Source organism: Olea europaea, chromosome 20 (assembly GCF_002742605.1).
Source record: "Olea europaea var. sylvestris chromosome 20, O_europaea_v1, whole genome shotgun sequence".
Taxonomy (NCBI): domain Eukaryota; kingdom Viridiplantae; phylum Streptophyta; class Magnoliopsida; order Lamiales; family Oleaceae; genus Olea; species Olea europaea.
The window spans coordinates 8,675,920-8,689,317 of NC_036256.1; the positions used below are offsets into that span (position 1 = coordinate 8,675,920).

A 13,398-nucleotide genomic window follows, 5' to 3' on the forward strand; every position below is an offset into this window, starting at 1 on the left:
TAGTGGACTAACATAAAAATAAACGAAATGGAAATTTTCGTAATTTTGCAAGACTTGAAGGCTATATTTGCAAATTATGACTAAATAAACCAACCTTTTTGCCTTTTCCATACTCAACCTCAAACTCTAAGCCTAGCCAATCAGTTAACTAGAGGAAGAGAAGTCATCAAACCTTAATATTTCAGCGGTCCGTGGTCCGATTAACTCTTGATGTCGAACAAAAGATTCAGAACCATTGACTTTCAAATCCACAAGTTTAAATCAAGATGCCTTTGTTTAGTTGAGAGATATAACCTTCTAAACATTGACAAAATTTGGTGGAATAATTCTTCGTTGAATTTAATTTGGTATCTCCATGAATTCATCATTGAAATTTTTTAACCGTTGGATGCCTCGATTTAATACTTGGGCCAAATCTTTTGTTGTTGTGTTAAACGAGATTCCATCTTTTATGGATGACTAGTTTTGTGGCCATGCAATGCATGGCTTGACTTTTATTGAAGGTAATATTAGTGCGTTGAGCATGAAGAGTTCAAGAGAAAGATATGCGATGAACGAGCTTTTGAGAAGCAAAGAGAATATTTAACTGGTGTGTAAGGAAATCAAACAAAAACAAGACAGACAAAGAGCTAACCTATGAAAAAAACGTAGGGAAAATATGTTACCATTGAACATGAAATATCGAAAATAGTTCAAAACAGGAAACTAAAATAATAAGGAAACAAATGGGAAATGCAAACATGACAAGTAGGAAAGAATTTAAAGAATATAAAAAAGTCCTATTCGTTAGCTTTCTTTTTCCATTTAGGTATATAGGGAAAAAAAACTGATAAAGTGGTAGTGTAATAAGCTGCTAAGAATATGGGAGGGAAACTTTCAGTAATCATTTCAATCTTTCGATACCAAATTCAAAAAATATATATATAATAAATAAAAAATGCTTCAACTGAATATTTAATTGAATCCAAAAATTTGAAATTGTTGATTTACTACAAAAGGCAAACTGTGTACCTTTACGGAAGGATCAAGTTTTCTAAATACTATTTCTGTAAATGCAATTGGAGCCACAGTCCTATCCTCCTTTGCTAAGAATGGGCTTCCACTTCCATTTCAACGGGAAGGGAAGTTTTCTAAATATTTGCTACCTGTGAGAATAGGAAATAAGAAACGGCTAACATAAACGAGAGATTCATTAATCAAAATGCCCGTATGTGACTTGACATGAAGAAAAATGTTCCTTTAATTTTAACAAACAATAAAAAATACAAGCCTCACCAGGAAAAACACAAGCAAAACCATCAGCCTTTTCTATTAGCTCATCAATAGGCAAAGCAACAAAAGTCTCATCTTTCTCATGCCCTAATAATGCCGATGATGGATACATGTTGGTTTCCATCCCCAGACAACGTCACGTTTCTTTTCCTATTGCTAACTGATCACCTAGCAGAGATTGAATACAGCTGTTGAGACATAAAAATATATAGATTAGGGTAACTCTCATTTAAAATTGGAATAAGATTTCAGCATATAGCTGAATGCTATACATAAGCGTTTCTACTTAAGAAGTGTGAAATTTGTCGTCCAACAAACAAGGTATATGAAAGAAATTGCTTTTGCTAAATTGCTGTTAGCTTAGCATGTTGACACATTTTGTGAAACAAAATCAATTTTCATTAAGTTTTTAAAGTTTCAGGATGGCAGTATTGAATCACAAGCATCGTTGGGAATCCAGGTGCAGAACTTCTTAAAGTATATGCTTGAGGTCGACATTTCTCGGAAAAACTAACTCTACAATTTTCAATTAATATAGGCATTTAAAAGGCTTAATATTGTACGAGTTTAATACTTTAATTTGCCTAAAATTAGAAGACTTCTTCAGAAAATTCGAAAACTAATAACTGGAACCATGAATGTGAGAAGACATTACTATTCAACATTGCAAGATGCACTAATGAAGGAGTGGATAAGCACATTTTGGCATGGAAAACAACTGCACCCTATTGCAATTAATAATAACAGTAAAATCTAATTAAATCCATATGAATGATATGACAATGATATTCACATGGAGGCCAATTAGAGATGGCAATTTGAACCGTCAAAATCGAAAATCGCGGTTAACCGAACCGATTTGGGGGGAAAAAAACGAACCGATGGTGCAATGGAGCGGATATGGTTTTGATTTTCATGAACCGATTTGTATTGGTGCGGATATGGTATTTACGTCGTAAAATCGAAATCAAACCGATTACCCGCTAAAAAAAATCAGAAAAAAAACAATTGAATTGATCATGGGCTTTACACTACTTTTCTATCCAGACCAAAACAAAATCCCTCCCCTCCTCATTACATCTACCTGACTAATTCGGCCAGCCCACTTACCATTAGCCCATAACAGTATTAGTATGACAGTACATAAATGCAAACCCTCCTCTCCACAAACCACAAACTCACGCACGACTCCACTGCCTCTACGGTCCAAGTCGTCGTCGCCTCCGAAAATTTGTTACATTTGTTAGGCATTCTATTACTGCTGATCATTTAAAAACAGAGTTCGATGTTTTTCTAGACGCGCCAGTATTGCCAAGGATGAATAGGAATCAACTTTGAATGCTGATCTATACTAGTAAGACTTGTAGGGAAAAATGAATCAAATAACTTCGATGCACAACAATTAAGAATGAAAGAAAAGTTTAATATTATTATATTTATAATATTGTTTGTTAAATTTGTATTTTACAATTGAAAATTAGGATAATGTTTGCATTTACGTTTGGAATATTATTTGATAATGTTTGCATTTTCGTTTGGAATATTGTGTTTTTGTTTTCATTGACTTTTTTCATAAATTGTTTTATATCAATTTCACGGATGAACCTATAAAAAATAATTTATTTTCGTGGTTATTAACCGAATGGAACCGTGCCGTGCCGAACCGAACCGATTTACGTGGTTATGGTGCGACTATGGTATGGTTAAAAAATTGTTGGTGCAGTTATGATTTTCGCCGAACCGACCCATAACCGAACCGTTGCCAACCCTAAGGCCAATAGTGAGACCGGCTACATACCAAGCCAAAATTTCCATCAAATGAACTCATAAAAACATGCATAACTTTCTCCAAATTTTTGCATGTGCGTGAAGATAAAGATAGGCACCTATCACAGTTCCAACAACCCTTCGTGATGAAGAAGACCTCTTCTTGATTTACACAAGACAGATGATACGCTTTGGGGCAACCCCTGGAAACCAATGCAAGGCACAAATATTGATAAGCATTACGAACACAAATAGTCAAGAATATATAATTTAGAATACTGGTTTTATTACTTTTTCAACTTAGAATTCTGAAGGTTGAACACATTTTTTAGAACTTATTGGCGATCACATAGCACAAGGTGCCCCAGCATCAAAACAACTTTCCTCTCCTACCTTCTTTCTAACTGAAGCTTTTGGTGTGGCCTTACACCTCAAAAGGAATTTTTGAATTCCTCGCCCTAATCCAACTTCTATCTTTGTAGCTTTATCAAGATGGTATGTAAACACCGTATTCACTATGTATGGTTGATCATCTCCAAATATAGGATCACAAATATTGTACCTTCAAAAAAATATTTCTTGGTTATATTTCAGATTTGTATTTACCAGTTTGTCTTAATAAGAAATTAAAATTCAAAAAGATTAGTAAACAACTGAAAGATATAAAGATAAATAATAGTTCAGATGTACACAAAATAATAGTATTAATTTAAAGTTAGTAGATGCTCCTACTATATATGTATTCAAAGTCTACATATTCCTTGAGTTTATGTAACGATACTATAATCGATAATTTGATTTTTGTTCTCAACAATTGAATTTCCTTCTGCAAGGAAGTAACATTAGTGTGAAATTTTGATTATTATTATTTTTTTAAACACTTTAAAATACAATTTAAAGCCAAATTACATATCAAGTATAAATCATAAGGTTCACGTTCCATCAAAACAAATATGTGGTTGGAATGTTAGCTATAAATGATTCTCTAATAATTTCCTCGATTCTTTTTTACTTTGCTCTTCCTGACTTCGTATGGCTTGTGCTGAGCTTATGATATATACATTTTTCCAGAAAGAAAACATTTGTTTAAGCTAAAAAAGTTCACTTATAAGTAAATAAGTTTCAAAATAAGATTTTTCTTTATTCAACAAAATTTGAAATGAGTATGTTAATTTTGAAAGCACGGTAACAGTTACTTTCAAAATAAGTATTTTTTTTTTTTTTTTAATGATTTCAAAGTATTTTATCTTAACATGTTTGGAAACAAGCAACTTTCTCCTTTATGGCCATGCTATACCTGAATATCATCACCACCTAGTAAATCCAATTTGTATATAATTCAAATGAAGTATTGAGACCATTTGACAAACTGGATATTCCAACCTAAGAATGCATGCTGCATCCAACATCATATTGGATAATTTTGCAGCACATATTACAATATTAGAGTGTTTATTTAACTTAAGTTGCTTCAGGTCTTCAATGGTTATAAGTTGAACTAAGATTTCCGTTGAAGTAGAATAGTTTCTTCTGCTCCTCGTTAGACCTACACAAGTAATATCCTTTTACTATAACCAATTAACGGTCTTACTATAATCAATTAACGGTAAACGAAAACAAGAATTAACCATATAATCACAACAGCACAAGTAGGAGTCAATCCATTAATGCATAATGATTGATCCGGGTACCAGGCCCAAACTTTAGCATTCAAGGAACCTTCATCAGGCCACACCTTTTTTCTCGGAAGTATTTTGTCGAAAAAAAGTTATATAAATCCTATAGTAGTCTTGAAACAATTGAATTTAGGTAATAATGCACACTTTTTCAGGACGCTAGGAAATAGTCAAAAAGTTGTGTAAGAATATACAAGACGACCCCCAATATCATATAAAAATCCATTTAAACAGAGCTCTACACTGCTATGTCAGTGCTTTGCTTTACAGCAACACACTGATTCAATGCATCTAAAGCCTATACTTGAACTCAATAATTCAACATTACCAGATCTATACCTCGATTTTGGATAATTGAGGAGAATCGATAATAAAAAAATAACAATAATAATAATAATAAATAGAGGTAATATGCAGGGTCATGCCATGTGGAAGGCAATCTATTGAATGAAAAAGGATGGATTGATGAACCAATAAACATTATAATCCCATACCTTGAAATACTGGATGTCAAAAGATGACACGGCAGGCTTGCTTTGTCCGATGAAGAGGACAACCATTAAGTTGAGTGTATTTCTCCACAGCATCAACAGATGCCAATGTTGAGGGTATCTGAAATTATACAAATATATGAAGCCCGTGAGATTTGTAGGAAAGAATTTTTAATAGCTAAACTATAAGACATGGTAATACCATTTAACCGTGCAAAAACTCTATATCACTAAAAGTATGACCTTTCGCTTTTTCCTTAGATGTGAAAGAGCAGCATTAAAGTCTGAAAGCTTGGAAATGATATTATTTGATATTCCAGGACGGACCTTTTCCCCATCTGGACCCATGTCATCATCCCCAGCAGTTGCAAACAAAATAGAGTTATATAAATCAGCAAACACAGTAAATAGAATTACTCTACTTGTAGAGAAGTCAAGTACCTCTTTTCCCATTGCTTAAGACAGCATTATTAACTGCATTTGGTGCTGCTACTGACATGGGTATCTGTCCTTTTACCTGTGCTAGTAATGCCACTGCCTCGTCCCTTTTCTTAGCCTTGTAACAACATTACATATGTACAATCCATAAACAAATATTTATAACCTCTTCAAAATTGAAATTGGAAATATTTGTTTATTCGTAGCTTAACCAATAGGATAATTTGTCTTACAAATACACATGTCCTGCTCCATTATGTATAGTTTATCTCATTCACACTTGCAATTGAATCCACCTCACTTGTTCTCAAAACTACATCCAGCACATTGACAGGGGCAAATACAATGCACAATTTTTTTATTCCTCAAAAAATCATGAAAAATAACATAACCCAATTTAAGTAATTTCTTACTTTCCCTGAATAAATTAAGAAATAAAATTGTGTTTAATGCATCAACTAAAAAAATCACAAAATCAAATAAAATAGAGCTGATAAATAAAGATTTCACAGAACTACCAAAACCGGAGATTATTTATGTTTCCAGTTATTGTAACTTACTCGAGGAGGTATTTACGCACGAGCATGTCTAGGGAAGTCTGAAGCTCAATCGAGTACAGAAAGAGCTCTGCGTCGTGAGAAGGCTGTAAAGATAGTAGTATGCTCGTCACTTGCTTCAAGGAGGACAACTTTACAGCCGAATCTCCATGGTTCTTCGTCGAAGTGAAGAGAGGAAACGCGTGCTCCTGCGCGGGTCAAGCCATGGAATAAGTGAGGCCTTCTACGTAACTAAATTCGACTTACCTGGATGAGGGAGATTCAGGGATGACGGCCTACAAATAGCTTTGGAAGATTGAAGATTGAAAACTATCAAAGAAGAAATGGAGAAAACACTGCAAGGGTTTGCGTGATAAATGAATTCAAAAGTAATAAGAAATATCTACGAAAAAGTGAAGAGAGAATGTTTTAGCCCTAATAAGCAGTACGAACCAGTTACACTTTCGAGTTCCATTTCTTCATCCTGGGTGTTTGAAACAAGAATTTTTCCTCAGCCATGAGAGAAAAACGGTAAGTGAAAGAGAAGGGAAGCAGTAAAAGATTGAAATGCGTGACAGAAGTGAACCATTAAACCTTTTACAAAAGAAGATATTTAATTAACACTAGAAAATCCGTTCTTGAACAATAGAATCTGGATAGGTGTGAAACTTAGGTCTCATGAATGAACAGTGATGGGCTCATCCTCTCTTTTAGCCCCCATTTTCTGGTAATCAAAATGAATGGAATAATATTTTTTTTTAAATGAACAGTTGAAAAAGAAGGAAAATATTTCGATTTATGTGTAATATTATTTTATAGAAAATTGTGTAGTTAAAATATGAGAAAGAAAAATAAAATGTAATAAAATGAAGTTTAATGGGAGCCAAACGAGGGCTTCATTAGTGTAGTGATTTATTGTTTGTGTGCCAAGATTTTATGTCCTTGATAGTGTTCATTAAAAAGAGCATTGAATTCCCATGGTTGATTTTTACCCTTTGGTTGACAAAGGTTTTTCCACGTAAAAGAAATCTTGTGCGGATTGTGTTTATTATCAACATGCAATAACATGTTTAGATAGAGTTTATTACGTGATTTAAACAAGAAGAGAAAGACAAATTTCCACTCTTTTCACTTAAAACCAAGACTATATCAAAATCTAGCCGACTTGAAATTTTTATTGTTACTTTCCAAAAAGATACAATTAATAATATAGGCTCAAAACAACATCATATCCCTGCACACTAACGTCTCATCATCTAGCTGAGATTGAATTTTCAAATAAAACAAGACGAACTTTTTCCAATCATAAAATTAGAAACATACAACTATGACTACCTCCAAATTTTTACTCTTGAAAAATACATCTCAAGTCCATCAACAAAGAGGAAAAATTTCACTAAATTATGTCACTATTTAGATGGCAATATCACATAAATGAATGACTGTAACCATACAAAATTGAAGACTAATGTGTTGTGCAAATGTCTCCAAATTTCAAGTAGATTGGACCACGATTCACTGAGTACCGAGGTTTGATCAAACTGTGCCAACTGTGATTTTGGTTCTCTAGTTTTGCCAGTGGTGCTTTATTTATGGGTGAATTTGAACTCCAAATCACTCTTACCAAATGGAAGACAAATAAAGTTATGGTTCTTAAATCATGTTAGCCTAAATTACCTATGTAACCCTTCACGTCTTGCAGAATATCAAAAGTACCATTCATTATAAATTATTATTTCCCACTAATACTTTTTATCCCAACAAATAAACAATTTTCATTAAACTCCATTGCCAACCAAACAAAAGTTGTATTGAATGCAGAGATTAAACTAATCTGTCTCTCCCTGTTATGACTCAGCATTTCAACTTATGCCAATCTCCCTGCCAACTTATCTAGCTGCACAAAAGAAAAAGGAAATCACAACTATCTATTTCTCCTTTTTTCCAACAAGAATGAGTCAAAAAAGGGAGATATCGAAACTGAGGAAGTCAGACAAGAGTAGAAGCGAGCCAGGTGATCTAGCTGTTCTGTGTATTGGCTTCTCTTGCCCTGGCTTGTTCAACCCGCACCTCTGTCTCGAATAGCCTATCCCCCATATTCTCATTTGTCACTGCATTCTCATTGTCCATGGGTCAGGTCCGAGCTTGGATTTTAGATGTTTCATTTCTCAAGGGCAATCGACTGCAGCCATAGCTCATGGTTTTTGGGCATTTTAGTAGGCAACTGGTTGGCAAAAAAAGCCTAGAACCTCCTGCACCTTAGAAAATGATATGAGCATGTGTTGAGCACCTTCAAGAGGATTTCTATTTTTAAAGAGAATATTTTATAATTTATAAAGCATCTATAAATTTAAAGAATAAAAATTTTTTAAGTACTCCAACAGACTTCTGATCTTTTAACTTCTAATTTTACTACTTCAAAAATATATGAGCTTTGACTTATACTCTGTACATCAGTAGAACGTAGACTCTTGGAAAAAATCGAGTGTACAGACAGATTTTTGACAGAATTTTTACAGAACTGATTAGCAGATTTCCTTTTTTCTTTTTCAACTGCAAATGAAAACTTGATAAATATAAATCTGTTAATATTCTAGCAAAAAGAATTTGTACTCTTATAAATGGTCACTTCAAAATCTTCATTGCCGTAATCCCATTGTTCTTCACGAACTGGCAAAGCTGAACTTTAGAAATTTTTGCACAATAATATATCTTGATCTCGTTATTGTTTAAATATAGCTAAATTCATAAGGAATCTTCTCTAGTTTTTTGCAAAATCTGAACATAGGTCGTTCAAGTACATGGAAATGACATTTAAGGAATCTCATTGTCCAAGATCTGACACAATAATTCAAGGAATTTTAGCTTTGGGAGCTCATTATCCTACGTTCCAGATTTTCCCTCAAAGACTTCCAACTCTAATTTCAGAATCTTAAGTTTGGCGCCTTAATGTTGTCCCAATAATCAAAATATTAGCGCGGAGAATTTTCTACAATGCACTAACCACTAAATGCAAATCCGAAGGAGGATAGCATGCATGCCTTATTTCTTTGTTTGAAAGCAAGGGCAGTATGGAATGAGTTAGATGGGTGGGAAACTATCAAGGGCTGTTTGACTCCACTGACAATGGTGAGATGTGCTTAGTCCATAATATAGATCCAATCACTTGTCAAATTAACCATAATGTGGTACAATTTGCAACCGGATCATTATTTATTTTACTTACAATAAAGAAGTTAACTTCACGCTAAGTACAAAGAAAAACAACTAACAATTGACATGGAGCCCGAAATTATTTTCTAATCATGAGGTGTGGGATGTAAAGGAATCTCTTGCAAGGAAATTTAAAAATATTAAAAATGAATAATAAAAATGTTTATTTCAGAAAAAAAAAATGATGGAATGAGCTTTGACTTACACGGTGTACTCCAGTAGAATGAAGTTGTCTTCACGACCAATCGCTTTCGATGGTCACATCAAACTCTGTATTACCATAATCCAGTTGTTCTTGACGAATTTCCAAAGCTGAAGTTTCAACATCTTCACCACAATAAAGTAACTTAATCCTCCGTAGTGTTGAAATGCTACTAAATTCAGAAGGAATATTCTCCAAAAATAAGCATTCTACCAACACCAATCGTTCAAGTACAGGAAAATGATCGTGTGAAGAATTCCACTGTTCAAGGTCTAGCGAATCTAATTTAAGGAATTTGAGTTTCTGGAACTCATCATCCTTCGTATCCCAAGTTTTTCCTGAAAAGGTGTTCGTTTCTAATTTCAAAATCTCGAGGTTGGGCAATGTCCCAATTAATGACATCTCTTCCCAAGGCAAACTAAAGTTAATAAGAGTAAGCTTTTTGATATTCACAGGAAATTTAACCATCGAGTAATCACGTCCTAACAGTCCTCCTGCAATTGTGAGTGTTTGAAGCTGAGAAAAAAAGTTAAGATCAGGAAAGTAATTGTCGATTGGCCTGCATTTAAGCATACGAAGATTAGGTGAACATCTCAGGATTTCTTCGTCTTCCAAATCGACAATCTCAACGAAACCAAGGGTTTGTAGGCAATTTATTCGGAAGCTATCACTGTTCTTAGTGAATCTTGCACCATCATAGTAGACACGGACCCTTAAATGTCTCAACTTAGGCATATTGAGAAGGTATGTCGGTACTTCCTTTATGATCGGCAAACAAAGATATTCAAGGTTATGGAGTTTGCCTATTGATGGCTCTAAATTTGAAATATTCAAGTACCTCATGTCAGGCATAAATTTGATTCCCAGTAGAACATTTTCAACATTGCTTGAATCAACAATCCTAATTTTTTCCAAATTATAAGCAATGGGGAAGGCCTCAAAAATATTCTCAGATGTCAAGACGCGATGAAACTGACCCATATACAAGTGATGGAGACGGCGATGCTTAGATACCAAGAATTGACTAGAGATATAGAATGAGGATCATCATCAGTTTAACCACATCAACCAGCATCAGCAATAGCAGCATCATTGACATAATTACGACAAATTAGTAGGATCAATTGGAAACTGAAGTAAAACACAAAGGAATTAGAAAGAGAGAGAGAGTTAACTTACTGTTGAAATAGAAAATTTTCATCTTCTACAACCATTTTGCTGCACATATCGAGAACAAGATCGTGAAGAGTACATTCTTGTACTCCATTGTCAGATCTTCTTTTGGACACTTGAAGTAGGCTCCTGTTAACAAGTTCCATTAAATACTCCTCTGCTACATCTTCTAAGGTCTTTTGCTCCCTTTTCTCTATGAATCCTTCGACTATCCATAGTAATAATAGCTTCCGAACTGGAATTTCCTCGTCTTCCTGAAATGCACTAAGATAGAGGAAACATGGCTTCAAGTGATCTGGTAAATGGATGTAGCTAAGTTTCAATGTGGGTATGTAGTAGTCGGCTTTTTGGGAAATGTAATAACTTAAACTTTTAGCAACTTGTTGCCATAAGCTTTCTTTTTTCTCCATATTTGAAAGAATTCCAGCTATCAAAACTACTGAAAGTGGTAATCCCTTACAATTTGCTGCAATTTGCTTTCCAATATCTTGCAGCTGTTGAGGACAACATTCTTTTTTGAACACCTTCTGCTCTAATAATTTCCAACTTTCGTCTGGTGACAGGGGAGGAGGTTCAATGATAACATGAGAAATTTCCGATGCCACATTTTTCAGCCGACTGGTAAACAATACTCTACTTCCATTTGTGTCGTCTGGGAATAACACTTTCAAATCATCCCATACTTCTTTATCCCATAGATCGTCCATAATAATGAGGTATCTTCTACCCTTTAAATTTTTGTAAAGATGTTCGGCCAACTCTTCATCTTCCTTTTTTAACATAGTTTCTTTGTCAAGGTCTCGTGAGGAGCTCAAAATGTCAATCAACAGCTTTCTCTTATTATAAGTTTGAGAAACGGCACACCAAGAAAGCTTATCAAAATAGTACCGAACACTGGGATCATTGTATATTTTCTTTGCTGAGGTTGTCTTGCCAAGTCCACCCATTCCAACGATGGAAATAATCTGGCGGTAGTTTCGTCCTCCAACAAGCTTGCTCACAATTTGTGTTGTCGTGTCCTCTAAGCCCACAACGATCTCTTCTACCATGGGAGTGCTGTTACCTTGGTATGATGATACTTCACTTGGACTTTCTGCAACTTGTGGGCTTCCAATTCCAACTTCACTTGACACTGCAATACTGTAATATTTAATCTTCACTAGCACATTCTCAATCCTTTCTAACAGACCAAAAATTGCAAGATCCATTTTGGGGGTGGTAACAAGATCTGTGGTGAAAAAGAATGAATGCAAGAACAGTCCTGCTTCATTAAATACAGCTTCAATTTCTGTGAATATACTCGTCTTCCGTTCATAGCTTGGACTTGGATAAACAAGAAAGGCGAACAGAAAATTCAACCCCTTCTGAAGAAATTTGACTTGATTACTCACAAGAACGATGGAATCCTTTTGGCATTTAAGCAATTCTCGAATAGTTTCAAAAAGAAAGTCGATGAAGATTTTCCAACGTTTAATGGAGTTATACGCGATGGATGTTTGAATTGTGAAAAACTTGTTAAGCTTTGGCATGGAAGCGAGAATGGTTTCTAAAAAGTTTTTGTAATGTTCATTATCGTGATGAGAAACGATCTCTTCGTATAAGATGCAATCGGAGGCTGAATCATCAAGACGCTTCAACAGACAATACGGATTGTACATAGTAAGTGGTCCGCAGCGGTCTGGATAGAACCATTGCAATACTTCTTTTACATATTTGAGAAAAGTTAAAAAGTGTGGGCCGAGCCATTGAAAGCTAACATTTTTTTCTCCTCCATCAAGCCTTAAAGCTAGCAAACGAGAAAGGAGATCTGGGCTTTTGACTAGACGAGACAGATTTTCGTAAGAGGGATCCTTCATATTTGATTCGGATGGAAACAAAGAGAGACGCTTTATTTTTGGTTCCAAAAAAGATCCGAACAAAGAGAGATCCTCCATATTTGATTCGGACGCAAACAAAGAGAGATCCTCCATTTTTGGTTTTGGAAAAAGGTCGAGCAAAGAGAGAGCCTCCATATTTGGTTTGGGCAAAAGGCTGAACAAAGAGAGGTCCTCCATATTTTTGGTTTGTGCAAAACGCTGGGCAAAGAGAGAATATTGAGAGTGAATTTGTTTAAAATTTTTTAAAAAAAATAAACCTAAAGCAAAGGTTGAACACATATCAGCAAACATAATAAACGAAGAAAAGGCGTCCCCGGAATAGTCCAGTGGTGTAAAGAATAGGAGTGAGGTTATCTCACGTCTTGTTGACAACTGTAGTGTGAGGGGTTCGATTCTTAAGACATGAAATTGGATTCTTTGTAAGCGCAGTGTACAAACAGCTCTTGTTCCCTAGCCTGTTGGGGCACATTCCGTAATTTATCTCCCTCACAAAGTTTTAGGGAGGGGACGGTGAGGGTTCTCAAAGTTGGGGTTCAACCTTTTTTTTTTAGCCCCTGTTTGAACCCCATTACATTAAATTTCATTACATTTCATTTTTCTCTCTCATATTTTCAACCGCATAATCTTTTATAAAATAATATTATACGTAAATCGAAAACTTTTCATTTTTTTTCAACCATTCATTTTTTTTAAAAAAATATTATTTTATCCATTAATTTTTTCACGTAACGAGGGTCAAACAGGAGCTTAATA

At 34.7% G+C, this 13,398-nt stretch overlaps 1 protein-coding gene across 17 annotated transcripts; it reads right to left on the minus strand.

Annotated features, from left to right (window-relative positions):
• Positions 1 to 924: 924 nt before the first annotated feature.
• Positions 925 to 12,880, minus strand: LOC111369541 (putative late blight resistance protein homolog R1A-3). 17 transcript variants are annotated; one of them, XR_002698174.1, is made up of 11 exons: positions 10,775 to 12,880; positions 9,599 to 10,619; positions 6,205 to 6,389; positions 5,878 to 5,957; positions 5,648 to 5,762; positions 5,450 to 5,544; positions 5,210 to 5,327; positions 3,331 to 3,601; positions 3,159 to 3,242; positions 1,276 to 1,460; positions 925 to 1,145 (listed from the first exon to the last, which is right to left on the minus strand). XR_002698174.1 is itself a non-coding variant. In XM_022991106.1 (3 exons), exons 1-2 carry the CDS (start codon positions 12,820 to 12,822, stop codon positions 9,629 to 9,631), a joined length of 3,039 nt encoding a protein of 1,012 aa, XP_022846874.1. In that variant the 5' UTR covers positions 12,823 to 12,880; the 3' UTR covers positions 7,948 to 8,432; positions 9,599 to 9,628. The 17 variants fall into 17 exon arrangements, 1 of the variants encoding a protein (XP_022846874.1); XR_002698181.1 differs by lacking the exon at positions 5,878 to 5,957 and having other exon boundaries at positions 5,450 to 5,533; XR_002698182.1 differs by lacking the exon at positions 5,878 to 5,957 and having other exon boundaries at positions 5,534 to 5,544.
• Between the last annotated feature and the right edge of the window lie 518 nt (positions 12,881 to 13,398).

Coding starts and splice junctions, on each gene's coding strand:
- LOC111369541 (XM_022991106.1), bottom strand. CDS start 12,822: ATGGAGGACCTCTCTTTGTTCAGCCTTTTGCCCAAACCAAATATGGAG. Junction 10,620..10,774: donor GAAAATTTTCTATTTCAACA/GTAAGTTAACTC, acceptor CTATATCTCTAG/TCAATTCTTGGTATCTAAGC.